General features: G+C 36.7%; 1 protein-coding gene across 1 annotated transcript in view; it reads left to right on the top strand.

Moving 5' to 3' along the window:
• The window catches only part of PCDH15 (protocadherin related 15), a gene marked incomplete at its 5' end in the record, with an annotated part of 435,974 nt that overhangs the window by 234,267 nt on the left and 184,492 nt on the right, over positions 1–17,215 (top strand). Inside the window, 2 exons of the mRNA XM_081330024.1 lie at positions 12,746–13,051; positions 14,680–14,904. Coding sequence (XP_081186150.1) covers positions 12,746–13,051; positions 14,680–14,904 — 531 coding nt within the window. The remainder of the gene's footprint in view (positions 1–12,745; positions 13,052–14,679; positions 14,905–17,215) is intronic.

Here is a 17,215-nt window from a genome sequence, read left to right as displayed (position 1 = left end):
TTTTTTAATATTGAAATTCTGTCTAAGATCTCCATTCACAATTATTTTAGCCATTTGTCTATGATAAATTGTTTTGATTATATTTATAATTTTTCTCCAAAATCCATATAGTTTAGTTATTGTACCATGAATTGCCAATTGACATTATCAAAAGCTTTCTGTGCATTTAGAAAAATTAACACCATTTGTTTCCATGGATTCATTTCATAATATTCTAATTTGTCTAAAATCATTCTTAAATTATTCTATATTTGTCTCTTTGGTAAGAATCCATTTTGATCTGAATGTATAAATTCAATCAAAAATCTCTTTAATCTTTCTGCTATTATTGAAGCAAAGATTTTATAATCCAAATTTAGTAGAGATATTTGTCTATTGTTCTTTATCTGAGTCAGGTCTGAGTCTTCTTTTGGTATTAGCGTAATATTGGCTTCTATCCATGTACTTGGTAATTTGGCCTTTAATAGTACCTCATTACACACTTCTTACATTGTTAGTTGTTAGTGTATCTTGTAGACATTTGTAAATTCTGCTGGTTGCCCATCTGGGCCTGGTGTCTTCTCATTTTTTTGTCTTTTTATAGCTTCCATCAACTGCATCACTGTTATTTTCCCATTTAGCATATTCTTTAAGTTCTCTGAGATTTTTGGTAACAGCATTTTCTATATATTGCCTTATTTTTTCCTGAGGAATTTCTTCTATATCATAAGAGTGTTTTGTAAAATTCTTTAATTATTTTTTATTGCATCATTTTGATATTGTAAATCGTCTCTCACGTCTTGTAATTTATTTATCAGTTTCTTTTCTCTTTCTTTTTTCAATTTGTAAGCCAACCATCTCCCCGGCTTATTAGCGTTTTTTAAAAAAATGTTTTCCTCTTTTGATTTATTGGGCCATTTCTTCAGCTTCTATTAAATTTAATTTGTGTTTTATTATCTCCATTTTTTTGAGAGTTTTCTTTTGTGGGTCTCTTTGTAATTCTAATTCTAATTTCATATTCTTTTAGCTTTTTGTTGTTGTTTTTAGTCTTTCATATTTTTCACCATATAAGTTATGGCTAATCTTCTAAAATATGCTTTGGCTGTATCCCAAACATTTTGGAGTGATGTATCTTCTTTCTTATTTTCTTTGAAGAAAAAATCCATTTCCTTTACAGCTTTTTGTATAAATTCTTTCTCTTTCAATAAGCATTGGTTTAATGTCCATCTTATTTTTTTCTTTGTTCCTCTCCACATCATCTTTATCGGATTATGATCTGCCCATACGTTAGTTTTTATCTCAATCTCTTGTATGTCCCTTCTTAGTTCAGAAGATATCAATATTATGTCAATTCTGGACCATGATTTGTAGCTATTTGAATAAAATGTATATTGGGATTTCTTAGGATTTATTTCTTTCCATATGTCCTCTTCTGCCATTTTAAAAAAGGCCTTAGGCAAAATGTTCCTTCCTTTTTTTTCCCATTTTACTACTTCTATAGTCTAACTTTCCATCTACAATTGCATTAAAATCTCCTACTAAACAAATATTTTGATACTCCATTTCCACTATTTTCTTATGTAATCTTTGATAAAATTCTTGTTTATTATACAGTGCATAAATTGCTACCATCAGTGTCTGTTTTTGATTTATTGTTGTTTTTACCATTAGTATTCTTCCTTCTTCATCCGAATCAATTTGTTTGGAGTTCATTCTTTCTTTGATATATAGAGCTACTCCTCTTTTCTTTTGTTGTGCTAGTGAGAAATAAAGTTTTTCAATTTTCGGGCATTCCAGAAATTTATAATGCTTCTTGGAGAAAGACTACATCCATTTTTAATTTTTGTAATCGTGTGAAAAGTTTTTTTTTCCTTTTTAAGGGGGAGTTCAGTCCATTTATATTCATTGAAAGCATCCCATTATCCTTTTCCATCTTCTTCAGTTATATTTAGGTTTTATTCTCCTAGTTGTTCTAGTCCAGACATGTGAAACTCGTGACGTCACATGACGTCACACAACATAGCGGGACTGTTTTGCCATTGCCGGCAATGGGGTGGGTGCAGCTTCTGCATGACGCATCTGGCCCAAGGGCTGGCAGTTTGACACCCATGTTCTAGTCTAGCTCTGTTCTTTCCCTGTAGCCCCTGCTTCTTGATTTGTGTTTTCTGTTTCTTTGTTTTCTCTTTGTTTGGCCACCCCTTCTAATGCTGTCTCTTCCTGTTTTCTAGATTCCCCTTCTGGTTGTATTTCTGGGTGTCATGCTTCCAAAAGATGAAACCAATTAAAAGAACTTCAAGGCAAATATTTCTTCCTTAAAGAACATTTTATTCAGGAAACAAAGTATCGGCACATACATAGGTGAACCCAAGACTAAAGTTCCCTCCCTCCGGCTACAAAGTAACAAGTTGCAGTTCCCACCCCAGAAAGGCTGTCATAAATCACATTCACCAATAATTCTAAATCATGGGGGTCTGCTCCCAACTTTTCAACCCACCAAAACCTTTTCTAGCATTGAACTTGATTCTCGCATAGCTGCAATTGTTATGGCTAACTGAAACAACTCAAGCATTCCCCACTCCCGCTTCTCCATCTGAAATTTCCAGACAACAAAAAAAAGCAATGAAAGTAAAAAGTAAAATGGCTTTCAGTTGTTGCAGCACTGACATCAGGTTTCAATCTTCAAGAAAAGCTCTATATCTGTCATAAAATTCCTTTGCTTTAAAAATAGAATCCAATCTGTATATTTTTGTGTCCCAATTGATTAGTATCCATTCCAGCTTCAGCCATCTAAAAGTCACTCCTTTCTTAATTAGTTTTTGGGTCAAAAATTGGTATATTCTTTTCGTGAATCCCTTATCCTCCTAGGTATCTGCTTCAAAACCACAATATCTTTTCCCTTATATTGCAGTGGATCATCTCTCACTCTTCTTAATATCTTATCTCTTATTGATCTTTTAACAAATCTGACATGAATCTCTCTTGGGACTTTATTTCTTCTTGCGTAACTTGAGTTAACTCTGAATATTTGGTCTATTTCTCCCTCCATTTCCTGCTTCCCCACTTCCAGCGCACCAGCAAACAGTTCTGTCATCAAAATGTCTTAATGTATAGGCCAATATGTTTATGGATTATATTTCTTTAGAGAGAGTTTTAATTTATAAGCTTTTAAGGGCACATTTTTTCAAATGTTGTTATTGTCTTGTTGCAGAAATGCATAATTAAACCATAGCTCCTTTTGTTCCTTTTTCTTCTACATAGTTCTTTCTTTTACATTTAACTCACTTCCATTTTTTTAATCATATTCTCCAGGAATAGGATTAGCCAATCTGAAATTGTGTAAATATGTGCACTGAAGGCGACCTCCTTATTTAATTCCATCATTCTATGACCAGCTTTGGAGAAAAAGCCTTAATTTTGAACAGGAAATCAAACTCACTTAGGGATTAGTAAAAAAACTGATATTGACACTGTGCAAATAGAGTAAAACAGTGGTTTAGTGAATAATATACACCACACTCCAATTTGAAATATTGACAAAACAAATTCAGTTCATAGGAAAATTACAATCTGTTCTCTATTATTCTATTAAACTAAACTGTTACCTCCTAGGCAGAGATCGTCCTGTTCCTTAGTTATTTTTCTTAATGTCACAGTAGGAGTCCTTGCACAAAGCAGGAAGGAGAATAGATTATGTTGGAATTAAGCTTCTGCATTATTCATAATTGCAGAATTTGAATATTTTCCGTTTTGGCAAAGCCAGCTTCAGGCAGTATTTCCTGGGCCAATGCACAGAATGTACATCTGTCTACATGTATTTATTATGAATATTTTCCTCTTTTAGGGATGCAGTGACAAATTTAATTCTTGAGAAACACAGAAATAGCAAATGAGTTTAATATCCTTTTAAACATGTGTAAAACACCTAATTATACCCAATATATTACCCTAAGAATGCCACTCTGGTCTTGGATATATATAAAGGAACAAGGAACTATCATAAATAGACGAAGCACAATTAAATCCTGTTAAAATGTTGATACTTAAAATCATCGCTGAAGTCTTGTTCTTCATTAATTTCACCGGCTACATTCATTCCTATGAAGAGCTTGAAATAGGCCAAATGTTCATGGGATCTATTTGACAATAGTGACATTCATTTAGAAGCTTTCTATGGTGGGAGGTTGGAGTAAGAAATGGAAAGTTCAGAGCATTTACCCCATTTTGTTAGTTTATCTGTTAAACTTTCCTGGCAAAACTGTCCATGCTAATCTATGCAAATAACTATTATCTGTGGTCATAAATTAGCTACATCAGAGGAAAAGACATGCTTATGCACATTAGACATACAATATTCATCTACTTGTCTGGCATTTTCACTTGGGTTATGTGTGGTGACACTATAAACAGCATGGAAGTCCATGTCCCACTATCTGTATCATTTCATTTCACATTGAGAAGCATCTTCAGACACCTGTGAGATATCTTCTTTCCCACTAGGGCAAAGGGAGAATTTTAAAAGTCATCTTTTGCTCACAGCTGTGACCTTACAGAGATACCATGAAATATTTGAAATTCAATATCCCTTGGTCAGATAGCGTGCCAAGTTAGCACAGCATCCAAAGGATGATCCTAAAAATGAAAGGAAGCAGCTTGAAAATTAACTAAAGGCACAAAAGCTACCTGAGCAAATCACTAAATAAAGTTAAGTACGTAAGAAAAAAACTGAGAAAATGCACTTACACATTTTAATCTCATTATTTCTATGCTTGTATTTGTATCCCTATGTCTGCCTCCATCCAGTAAGAGCGATGTCAGTGCCCTTGTTTCAGATACCTTAATTACAGATGATAACCTAGAAAAAAGCTGCCTGGTCTCTCGGCTGTTTTTTATTACTTTTTCATGTTGCATGGAAGATTAACGTACAAAAATAAGAAGAGAAAATTTTGCTGGTTAAGCAAGGCCAACATCTGTTATACAGAAAAGCCTTTTCATAGAATATTTTGTTAGTTATTTTTTTTTAGATTTAGGTATTTAAACAGTACTCTTGAAATGTATTTACTACTTTATTCTGCCAAGTGGAAGCCCTTATTAAATGTTTAATTTACCATCACTAATAGCTGAACAAATTCCACAACATTGGGGAAAAATACTGTTAGAAACAAATGTTGATCAAAAAGAACTGTGACTTAAATGTTTGGTTCATGGTCTATTGCTATTGATACAGGTATTTCTTTAATGAAAGGCCACAAATTAAGAGGAATTCTCTATCCTGGTATAGGGCTTCTGCTGCTTTTTTTGTGTGCGCACGCACCCTTAGGCACAGATGCCAACTGAGTGACTTTGAGCCAGTTTGATTTTTAACAAAGTAAAGAATAGAAATGAAAACAGTGTCTTCTATGAACACATTTACCTGTGCTACAGATACAACTGGAGTTGCTTCTTTAAAGATGATTGTAAGGAGCCCTCATGGTATTAGTTGATCATTTGTGTTGTATCTCCTATTCTTTGTATATTTCGAAGTGAAATATATAGACATATTTCATTTTACTATACTCAGTTTTGATACAGAAAGTTTAAAAGAAAGAGTTCAAACTGAATTGCAGATTCTAACCCATGAAAACAAGATTTATTCTGGAATTCATGCAGTCCTGCACTAAGTTAAAAAGTGCAAAACAATGCATATGTATTTTGAATTTTTGTCATGCAACTATGAACTGGAACAAGATATGATAGTGTTAAATCCAAACTCAGCTTCTTTTCCTAGAACCTAATTTTTAATTCCCATATCATCTCTCATGATCCTTACTGAATTTATATTTTTGAACTGTGATGCTCAGAATCAAATATAACAGTTACATAAACGATAAAAAATAGTTTTGAGGTATGTGTGATCTCTCGTTTCCCTGATAACTGAGGAGCAGCATATTAACATGCAATTTAATTTGGCAGTAACATATCAATTGGCAATTAATCTTTTAAAAATTTACTCTTGTCTAATGGGCATTATAATCCAGCTACCAGCTGTTCAATTGCTTTTCGGTACAAAAGTATCTGTTAATACACATTGCTTTTGCTTATATACATCTGTCATATATTAAACCAGTAAAAATATAGTGAGCTGATGTTAGCTGAGATCTCCGTAATACATTATTCCCAGTTCTCCACCATCAAGGCTTTACCTCTTTTTAAACGAGATTACGTAAATAACTCCCTTTTTATGATCCCATAATCTCTTAATTCTGGGTAGAGTCAGGGAGACTGGATGGAGCTGAGGGTTTACTGGCTGGATGCTCTTCCTGATGCCACACGGTTTTTGCAGCAGATATATATTTTTTTCTTTGTGATTTAGGAGAGAAACATCTGCTGCTACAGTACCTACTGTAGGATTGAACTCTCAATCTTCTGAATGGGAGACGAGAGTCTTCACCGCTAGGCCATCATGCCACTTTTTTCATTATAACCAGTCTTGGCAAATTTGTGTGTCTGTGGGCCAAGGAAAGCAGTGATAGGTTTTTCAGCCTGATTTGATTTTCAGCTGCTGATTGGCAAAGCAGCTGCCAAAGAAGTCGAGGTATATAATCATCCATATTAAGAAGTTGTTTGTAAAGATGTATTAACAGCAAGGTAGAAATAATGGTGAAAGTGTTAACGTCTATTGTATTGATGGAGTGCAGAAAGTGTATGATTTCTGGAGTGTATGATTTTTATTAACTGTTTTAATTAAGTTTTAATTGATTTCCATGAAGATAAATGGTTTCATTATCTGTTCACACTGAGCACCGTGGCAGGATATTAAATGCCTTTGAAAACTTCCTGACAGCAGTATGGATAATTAGAGACTTTCTATTGCTTATCTTCTGAAATCATTTGGAAGCTCTTTTATAAGTATATGCAGGTAGAATTGTCTTATAGAACCTGCCCTTCATAAGAGCTACCTGGGTAAATGAATGTGTCTTCATTTAAGTAAGAAGAAGGGAAAGGAAGGGAAGGGAAGGGAAGGGAAGAGAAGAGAAGAGAAGAGAAGAGAAGAGAAGAGAAGAGAAGAGAAGAGAAGAGAAGAGAAGAGAAGAGAAGAGAAGAGAAGAGAAGAGAAGAGAAGAGAAGAGAAGGAGAAGAGAAGGAGAAGAGAAGGAAAAGAGATTTATTTATTTGGCGTAGGGCAATGTTACATTAGCCAGGAGACTATGATGCTATTACAAAATAATTGGCTGCTAATGATTGCCAGTCCATTCTGTTCACATTCAAGAGTGCACAACAGAAGGGGGACTAGCTCTACATTCATAAGATTTGATGGCATTCTGCAGCATTATCTGGGGCTTTTCTAACCACCAATGTCACCTTGTATTTGGGCATCGCATTCAGGCAGATTTGGCACCAGTTGAATTCATACTGCTGCTTGAAGTGCTGTTTTTTTTCCAATCAAAGTGGTACCTGTTGTGTGTAACATGTTTTAGATTAGCAGAAGCTGAGGGAAGCAATGAGAGCTCACTGTGCCATGTGGTTCTAGGACTCAAACTACCAGAGTATAGACCTTGTCCAGCGTCATTAAGCCACTGAGCCACCACTAAGACAAGACAAGACCTAGAAAAGACCAAGATCAAGACCAAGACAGGACAGGACAGGATAGGACAAGATGCAGTAACAGGTTTCCTGATGATCCCAGTCTTGTCTCGATATTAATGTTCAGGCATTGCTTCACATCATTGAACAGCCCAGGCTGTGGGCCCAGTAGGACTAATAATGAGACATAAAGAAAGGATTAACACTGTAATAATTCTCAAGCAAATGATAACTCTTCACAGAAGGTGAAGGTGAGAGAAAGTGGGTTTTTTTTCTTTTCTTTTGCAATGCAAGTTTGATCTTGTTCCAGTTCATAGTTGCATGACAAAAATTCAAAATACATATGCATTGTTTTGCACTTTTTAACTTCAGGGAAAGACAAAGAATACATGAAGTGGACCAGAATGCATTAATTTAACTTAATAATCTGCCTAATATAATAATAGAACTGTGCATATATACAAAATGATTCAAAATTAGGAATGCAGCACTTCTTTAAGACAGTTGCAACTTTTTTGGCTATTTTAATCAGTCAGCACCTTGAACTGATTAAAAAAACGAACACATTAAAAAAAAGTAATGTAGTTTTGCCACACTGGATTATTATGCATGTGATCATGAAGTAGTTGCGTTAATGTGTTAACTCGTTATACATATAATTTGTGTACAGAGTCTAAGATCAGCTTCATTCTAGATCAAGAAATACTCATAATTGAGTTCAGTCAGAAAACTACATTATTTTCTATTAAAATGTCATTCAATGTAGTTAGCAAATCCTTGATATGCCTTTTATGTAGCTTCTGTTTAATCTGAATGAAGCAAATAATTTATATGTCTTTGTCAGTCCTTGACTGATATCAAGCATGTTTTTAGTACAGGTAGTCTTCAACTTACAACAATTTGTTTAGTGTTTGAAGTTTGAAGTTTCAACGGCACTGAAAAAACTGATTTTTTACCATTTTTCACACTTACGACCCTTGCAGAATCCCTGATCAAAATTTGGATGCTCAGCAACTGATTCATATTTATGAGGGTTGCAGTCTCCTAGGGTCATGTGATCCACTTTTGCGACCTCCTGACAAGAAAAGTCAATGGGAGAGTCAGATTCACTTAACAACCATGTTGCTAATTTAGCAACTGCAATGATTCACCTAACAACTTAGTTTAGTTTAGTTTATTAGACTTATATACCGCCCTTCTCCCGTAGGACTCAGGGCAGTTCACAAGGTTTTTTAAAAAGAAAACAATACAACAATTATAAAAATTAAAAATAATTAAAATGATTACATTAACCTTGAATATAAAAATCCCAATTAAGATCCAATTAAAACCCCAGTTAATACTCTCAGTCCAGGCCAGAAAGCTCAAAGAGCCAGGTCTTCAGGTCCCGGCGGAATGAGCGAAGGTCAGAGGCAGTCCTAAGCTCTACAGGCAGCTGGTTCCAAAGGGCCGGCGCACCCACAGAGAAGGCCCTCCCCCTGGGTATTGTCTGCCGGCAATCTTTTACCGGCGGTACCCTGAGAAGACCCTCCCTGTGGGAGCGCACAGGACGAAGGGAGCTTGATGCCGGCAGCAGGTGTTCCCTCAGATATCCCGGACCCAAGCCATTTAGGGCTTTATAGGTCATCACCAGCACCAACAACTGTGACATGAAAGGTTGCAAAATGGGCAAAATGCACTTAACAAATGTCTGACTTAGCAGCATGCATTTTGGGCTCAATTGTGGTCGTAAGTCAAGGACTACCTATACTCAGACAAATTTCTCTGATCTCTACTGCTGAGGATTTTAACCAGAGGTAGAAAAATAGTTTTTATAGCCCATCTTTACTAACTGGATAATCGTGGATAAGCCAGATATTCCAATTGCTCCTCACTGGGCTACAGTGTTAGATCTGCTACATCAAATGCTCAGCTACCAGAACTATCAGAAAAGGCCAATCTGCTCTTTGTACTAAATATGTTTAAGAAATACAAATCCAGTTCGAGAAACAAACGCACATTTGTGCCATATGAAATTCAATAATATTTAAAGTGATATTGTGAACATTTCACCACTAACAATTTATAACACCTTTGCAGTCGTAGCTGTTGTAATAGATCACTAATGAAGACAGGCTTTATATCATCATGGGTGATATAAATTGCAAGTGTAGAAATCTCTTATCAGCTGATGAAAAAGGGGACCGACCATCAATGTGAGCTTTATACTTTGCTGAACTCTATCCATGTTTCCAGTCTACTACAAAGGATATTGGTGTTACTGATGTTACATTTTAGGGAATGTTCTTGTAGCATTTCGTGATAAAAGAAAGGGGATATAGTTCAGTGACAAAAGTGTCTGGCATGCCTAGACTTTAATCCCTGGGTACTGTAGACAGATCAGGGAAATACTCTAGTCTGAAAGCTGGAGAACTTCAATTCAGAATAGACAGCGTGACGCTGGATGAAGCAAAGATTTGACTTATCCAAGACAACTTTCTATGTTCCTTTTACATGGTGTTTTTTCCCCCCTCACATGGTCATGTGGACTTGTCAAAAAGACTCTTAATATCACAGTACTATGATTTTTATCATAGTGTATGACACTTAGTCCATAAAGCTCACACTAAAAAAGTAATATAGTGTTGCAACACTGGACTATTGTGCATGTGATCATGACCTTTTCTTCCCCTCCCTCTCTTTGCCTTATATCCAGACTTCTTTTGAGTTCTACTACTTGTTAAAAATAAAAAAAACACCTTTAATTGCTTCATAATAATAGTGAATTCCCTTGAGACCACTTTAATATAGCAGGGATGGATTTTAGCCATGTACATTGACAGAAAAGCAATTTTGGAATGTTTAAACATTCAGGGGAAAAATACACATTTTTTTAAAAAAGTAAAATTGGTGTTAGACATTTTCCGATTTTCTGTTTTTGCTTTTTTACATTTTGTTTTAATTCTAGATAAAATTAATCTTTTGTTGTCAGACAGATATGATTCTTCCTAGGAAAGAAATATAGCCAAAATTTAGCCTACTATGTTTTCTCAGTTCAGACCTTGATTTTGCTTGGCTAGGATCCAAAAGTTCCTTATCTGAGCTTTCAGAGAGACTGATTTAAGGTTCTGAGTCCCTTATTATTTATTTATTTATTTATTTATTTATTTATTTATTTATTTATTTATTTATTTATTTATTTATTTATAATATGGCATATCATACAAGGACTAGCAATATAAAGATAACATTTCACCTAGATTAGTAAAAAAAATCTAAATATTTTAAAAAAGATCTATTTTCATAAACCAACGTCTAGGCCATGTAACCATTGAAGCACAGCATTCTTTATATTTTAAAAAATCAGATATTGGTCCAGCTATACGTGGCAATGAAAACAAAATGAATCCCACAATGGAAGCTTTTCTTACATGGACGTCTACACCAATTGTTTTTATCCTCTCTATTATACACAAGAAGCCTTCAACTTAGTAAAAAACTTAAGTGTTTTACCCTATAGCAGGGGTGTCAAACTGCCGGCCTGCGGGCCGGAGTGTCATGGAGAAACTGCGCCCCTCCCATTGCCGGCAATGGGGAAAAGTTCCGATACATCACGCGACATCACATGACGTCACGAGATGTCTGCCCTATAGCATTTAGGACAGAGTCCCCCAACCTTTGGGGTTTGGAAGCCTGGAGCGAAGGGAGGGGGAAAGAAAAGATGGTTTAGTGGGGGGGTTGAACACATGGGCGAGCATGTGCACATGCATGAAGACCCATTGCTCATGTGAGTGGAGCCACGACTACCCGCAACATTCGTACAAGTGGGCCTGTGCATGCCAGCAGTGCTCGCGACAGTGCTCACATGAGTGGGGATTGCATTTGAACTTGACAATACAGCTGTTTTCATTTGTTCAGTCTTGTCTTTACTTGATTTCTTTTTTCCTTTTTTTAAAAAAAATACGTTGTACTTGACTTTCTTTTTTTTTGGTGTTTGTCTGTAAATAAAGCCACAGTAGTAGTGATACATTTTGTTCTGGCAGGAACACATGGATCACCTGATCACCAGCTTTGCTTTTTGCTTTTTGCTTTTTTTTTTAATTAGGCAGCAAACATTTCCCCCCATGGAGATAAAAATAAAAAAACAGTTTTTGATAATTTCCATTAATTCCATTAATTCATTCTTTGACTAAGAACAAGCAGTTAATTGTTTCTTACAAAACAAAGAGGGGAGAAAACAGCTAGATATTTTGCTTCATATCACAACATTTAAAAAGACTAGAGATAGTTGTCTTGAAAAGGGAAACTAGCTAACTGATAATCTGTGGCTTGAAATACATTTTTTCTTCTGATGCCTATGCTTGTTGGACGTCCATCCTTATAGTTAAATGGTTACTGTCAGACATTAAAGAAATTTTCATTGGCTCAGAGAAAGTTTTCTGAGTAGAAAAGAAGCTACTTTCATCCACTTATTGTCAGGTCCGCACATGCAAATTCAATTAAAGTCAGTTATTGCTAAATAGTCTATGCCAGTGGTGGCGAACGTATGGCATGCGTGCCAGAGGCAGCACTCAGAGCTCTCTCTGTGGGCACGCACACTGTCACCCCAACCCCGCCTCCCCCAGCAGCCCCCTCCTCACCAGCAGCCCCCCTGGAGGAGAGTCGCCCCCGGGCGTGGACCAAGTGGAGCAGACAAGGACATGACAGCCAGGCAGCAGGGACAAGACTCCACCCTCACGTCCCATCACATGCAGATGATACTGCGGGGCGCGGGTGGAGGGCATGGCTGCCATGGCACTGCAGGGCTGCCTGGGCAATCTGAGGCAGACCATGGAGGTGGTGGGTGGCCTGGCAGGTGGGGGTGGGTGGGGTGGAGGGTGGGGCAGGGGAAGAACGGGCAGGGCAGGGGGCACAGCAGGGATGGGCAGGGGTCAGAGAGGGGGTGCGGGGTGGTTTTGGGGCACTCGGTCTCTAAAAGGTTCACTATCACTGGTCTATGCTATCTCAATTAACAGTTACCACCTGCCTGGTAAGGGGCCATAGAATTCAAGGTGGGATGGACTTAGTCCACTTGTGGCTAGTAGGGATTCTAGACTGATCCCTCTTTTAACTCCACCCCCAGATTCTGGCACTTTTACACATACATCTTTTAGACAAGTGATCCTGATGTATGCATAATGGGTTATTATAATTTTACAACTTTAATGTGTATGTTTTTATATTTTAGGCTACTGACCCAGATGCTGGAGTAAATGGCCAAGTCCATTACAGTTTAGCAAACTTTAATAATGTTTTTCGCATAACATCCAATGGTAGTATTTACACGTCAGTGAAACTAAACAGAGAAAAAAAAGATTATTATGAACTCATTGCTGAAGCAACAGATGGAGCTGTGGATGCACGTCGTACAACGTTAACTCTGGGAATCAGAGTCCTGGATATTGATGACAACAGTCCTGTGTTCACAAATGCCTCTTATACTGTTTCAATTCCCGAAAGCCTGGCCCCTGGCACAGTATTCCTTCGTTTAGAGGTAAGGGAGGCATGAGTTTCAAAAGATGTTGGTGGACAAGAAAATGTGCCAGAAACTATGTATGTATGTTTGTGTGTCCTTGAGTCAGACATGACTCTTTGTAATTGCATGGACAGGTCAATCCAGTTTTCTATGCAACATTTTCAGAAGTGGCTTGCTCTTGTTTGCTTCCTAGAACAGACAAAGAGTCATTGTCCCAAAGTCACCTGCCTCATTTCCGTGCCTAAGGCAGAATTAAAACTTACTGTCTCCTAGTTTCAAGTCTAGCACTTTTAACCACCACATCAAACTGCCTCTTCATATAACTTTAGGTAAAGGTAAAGGTTCCCCCGCACATGCGTGCTAGTCGTTTCCAACTCTAGGGGCCAGTGCTCATCTCCGTTTCAAAGCCGAAGAGCCAGCGCTTGTCAGAGGATGTCTCCGTGGTCATGTGGCCGGCATGACTAGACACCAAAGGCGCACGGAACGCTGTTACCTTCCCACCGTAGTGGTCCCTATTTTTCTACTTGCATTTTACGTGTTTTCGAACTGCTAGGTTGGCAGAAGCTGGGACGAGTAACAGGCGCTCACTCTGTTATGCGGCACTCAGGATTCGACCTGCCAAACTGCCGACCTTCTGATCGACAAGCTCAGCGTCCTAACCCACTGACCGTCCCACATATAACTTTACCATATGTATATAAAGATTCATTCCATTGCAAAAAAAGAATAAGTAATATCCTTATCATATGTTTCCAGAATACATTCAAGATTTGTAATCTGTAGAAAACAAAGAAAAAACAATTACTAAAATACTAGGAGACTTTATGCCAAATTAATTAACCATTATGATTTTCAGCATTTTAAATCAGAAAAAAACTACTAACATTACTTGAGCTATCATTAGAAATATTTCCAATCCTAAATTAATTAAATTAAATTAAATTATTATAGCTTTGTGCTGTTATGTACTTCTGTGCAACAAAGCAAGTCACTGGCCCAAGGTCTTCCAGGTAGTTTTATACCTAGGTTTCCTATTTCTCATCTGTAGGTTTAACCACCACTCCAACAGGCTCTTAGTTAAATTTTGAATCTGTAGAGGCTATTTAAATTTCTATTCTGACACCACTATAATATAATTTGATATATTTATTTTATGGCTTTAATTCTTAAGAAATGAAAAGAAAGCATCAATCATAAATAGAGCTTGCATTAACAATGGAGCATTTGTGGCTACCGTCTTGTTATGTTTGCCAAAATATCCTTCCATTTTAAAAAAAAAGCCAGTCTCTTGAAACTACCAAATCTCATGAGATATGATGAGCATCCAGACATGTTTATACGATTGGTGTTTTTATTCATTAGCAATTCTGCCATCACACAACATGTGATGATATCCAGCTCCTGAAAGTATTCGTCATTCTTGATACTTTGATTTGATACCCTCATATAAATAAATGGGTTTGAGGGAGATGATTTTTGGAGAGGTGTTTGTTTATGTGTGTGTGTGTTTGCGCGCGCATATATGTGCATGTGTGTATCATGCATAGACATGAAATCAGTGTTGCAAAAATGTTTTGGGGGGATGGATGTCAGGTTTTAGTGATGAAATTCGTAAACCCTAAAATCCCGTTCTTCATTTCCTCAAGGCTAAGGATGTTGACCTTGGTTCCAATATTACCTATGGAATACGAAGTCAGGAACCACTCCAGTTTTTTGCACTGAACAAATTTACAGGAGAACTGTCACTTCGGAAGTCCTTGGATTTTGAGTCCTTTTCTGGCACAGAAGCAACATTCACTTTTTTAGTGGAAGCCTTCGATATCGGAGGAGCAATGCCTCCAGGCCTTGCTACTGTCACTGTGAGAATAAAGGTAAGAATTACATTCCCTCTCCCTCCCTTGTCTAGTCCTATAATCTCTGCTCAGTAATGCTTTCAAACAAGACCCAGATGCATTTTAAGAAGGAAGAAAAAATATCCCAAAGAAGACTTCTTTTTCTTTTATAATCTTGATACCATTTCATTCATATAGGCCAACTTTATAAGAAAAACTTGTTCAAATATATAATGCATTTCCTTACATAATCAAAGAACTATTTCTTGGTTCATGGATCTGTGAACTACAGAATTGAATGGGTGAATCTTTTAAAATCCCCCATAGATGGAAAGAAACCCTTGAGTGAAGTGGCAATATCTATATTACAGTTTAAGTCCTCAGAAATCCACAGTTTTATTATCTTTACTTAGGGACTAGCTGCCTGCATGAACTGGACTAACATTCTACTTTCTGTTATTATAACACTCTAACTTTTTCTTCATAACATATCTAATCTGCTCTTAAAAATAGAAATGTTTCTGCTTTTATGAGTTGCTGCACAATCTGCTTATCTTTATCTTGGCAGCTTTGAGTGGCTCTTCACTTGAATGTTTAGGTATATATTCCCAATATGTACAAAGGTGATAGTAAAAAGTATGAGTGGTCCAAACTCATATTTACAAATATATGTCAAGTTAGTACGCAGTACAATCCTATTGCTAAATTATAGGTATTTGCTTATGTATGATGTGTGCAATAGTTGTGACACCCGTTTGTGAAATACTGAAAATTGTATCCATGTTGTCATTGGGCTTACATATAGGTATAAGTATGTTTTTGGAACAGGTTGAATGTGACATCAGCTGTGAAATTAATCTTCTAGAATCTTATATCTGGAAGATACAAGCTTTTATTGTTTTATTATTATTATTATTGTTAAGATGGCGGCACCTGGATCGGTTGTGGCTGCATTGGCTCTTGAAGATGAAAAGTTTTTGGAGGGATATAAGCCACATGATCGGGAAGGTTTTAATATGTTTGAGGGTCTAAGCTAACATACGACCGACAATCTTTGGCGAGTTTTTAGCTGTTTCGGAACTGTTGGTGAGACCATTAAAAGTCATTTGTGCTGTTTGAAATTGTTCTGCCAGCAGCAAGATCTGACCGCTGGCCCAGCAATTGATTCTATTGCCGATCAGGACGGTTGATGGAGGAGGCAGAGAAGGAGAGGTCCCAAGGCTTATGAAGCAAAGGAACTGGATGAGGCTGTTGGTAGGCCCAGAGGAAGGGAGAGAGGCTTTTGGAGAAGTTGGAGGTGGTGGCAGTATGCTCCAGGGGCAAAAAGGAGTGAGGCCCCATTAAGGAAAAGGTGGAAGAGACAGGATCAAAAAAAAGGAAAGGATAAACTCAATCCATTTTCTCCATTCCATAATATAAAGTTCAGAATAAGTAGAGGGTTAAGAAGTTTTATGTAGCATTTGAATAAGTCTTCTTTCTTTTTTCTTCTTTTTTATTATATTAGGTGTTTTTTTTATATATATTTAATATTACTAAGGCTTGTTTTATCCTATATAAGCTAGAGAGTGATAGATTTTAGAGTTTATGGTTGTTAGTATATGATTGTTTATGATTGGTTTTTTTTATATATACCTTGTATTTAGCTCTGGGAAGTCGGGGGGGGAGGGGGGGAGGAGGGAGAGGTAGGGGGGAGGGTGAAGGGAGGGGGAGGGGGGGTTTTAAAGAAAAATTGTATGTTAAAACTTTTCAATAAAAAAAAAAGGAAAGGAGACAAGGTTGTCATGAAGGAATACAAGCTAATTTGAGGGTTAATCCATATGGAGCTCCATTTCTATTTGTACTGTTTGCCGTCATTCGCGTCTCTAGAGACTAAAATGGATGTTCTGAAATGAGCTGGTCACAAACAAGGAGTGTATATCGGAGGTGGTGGCCCTTTGAGAGCTGTATGCAACAAAATTTCATTTTGATGTATGCCGATTGGTGTACATTCAAAGTGACAATGAAGTTGTTATTATTATTGTTATTATTATTTTTCCTTTTTCTGTGGTTGTCAATCAAGAAAATGCAAGCAGACTATAGGTGGTACAATTAATTTAACAAATTGTCTGAAGAAGTTTTGAAACAAAGATAATAAAAGTACCTAAATATGTTGCAGGATAGCTAATATAGCATTCACCAATCTCATACAGGGCTATTTTTAATGGCATAGTCAATGAAGAAATATAATTGTTTCAACACATGCAAAACTTGTAATATGTAGACAATTTCCTGTGTATCTGCTTGTCCAATATTTTTTTTCAAATCTATTTCTAAAGAGTGTCAAAAGTCTAATTTTATGGAAGATAAATTG

The sequence above is a fragment of the Vipera berus genome (genome assembly GCF_964194415.1).
Source record: "Vipera berus genome assembly, chromosome: 5".
In the NCBI taxonomy this organism is placed as follows: domain Eukaryota; kingdom Metazoa; phylum Chordata; class Lepidosauria; order Squamata; family Viperidae; genus Vipera; species Vipera berus.
The sequence above is the reverse complement of the archived record's forward strand: the minus strand, read 5'-3'. Positions and strand labels throughout refer to the sequence as shown.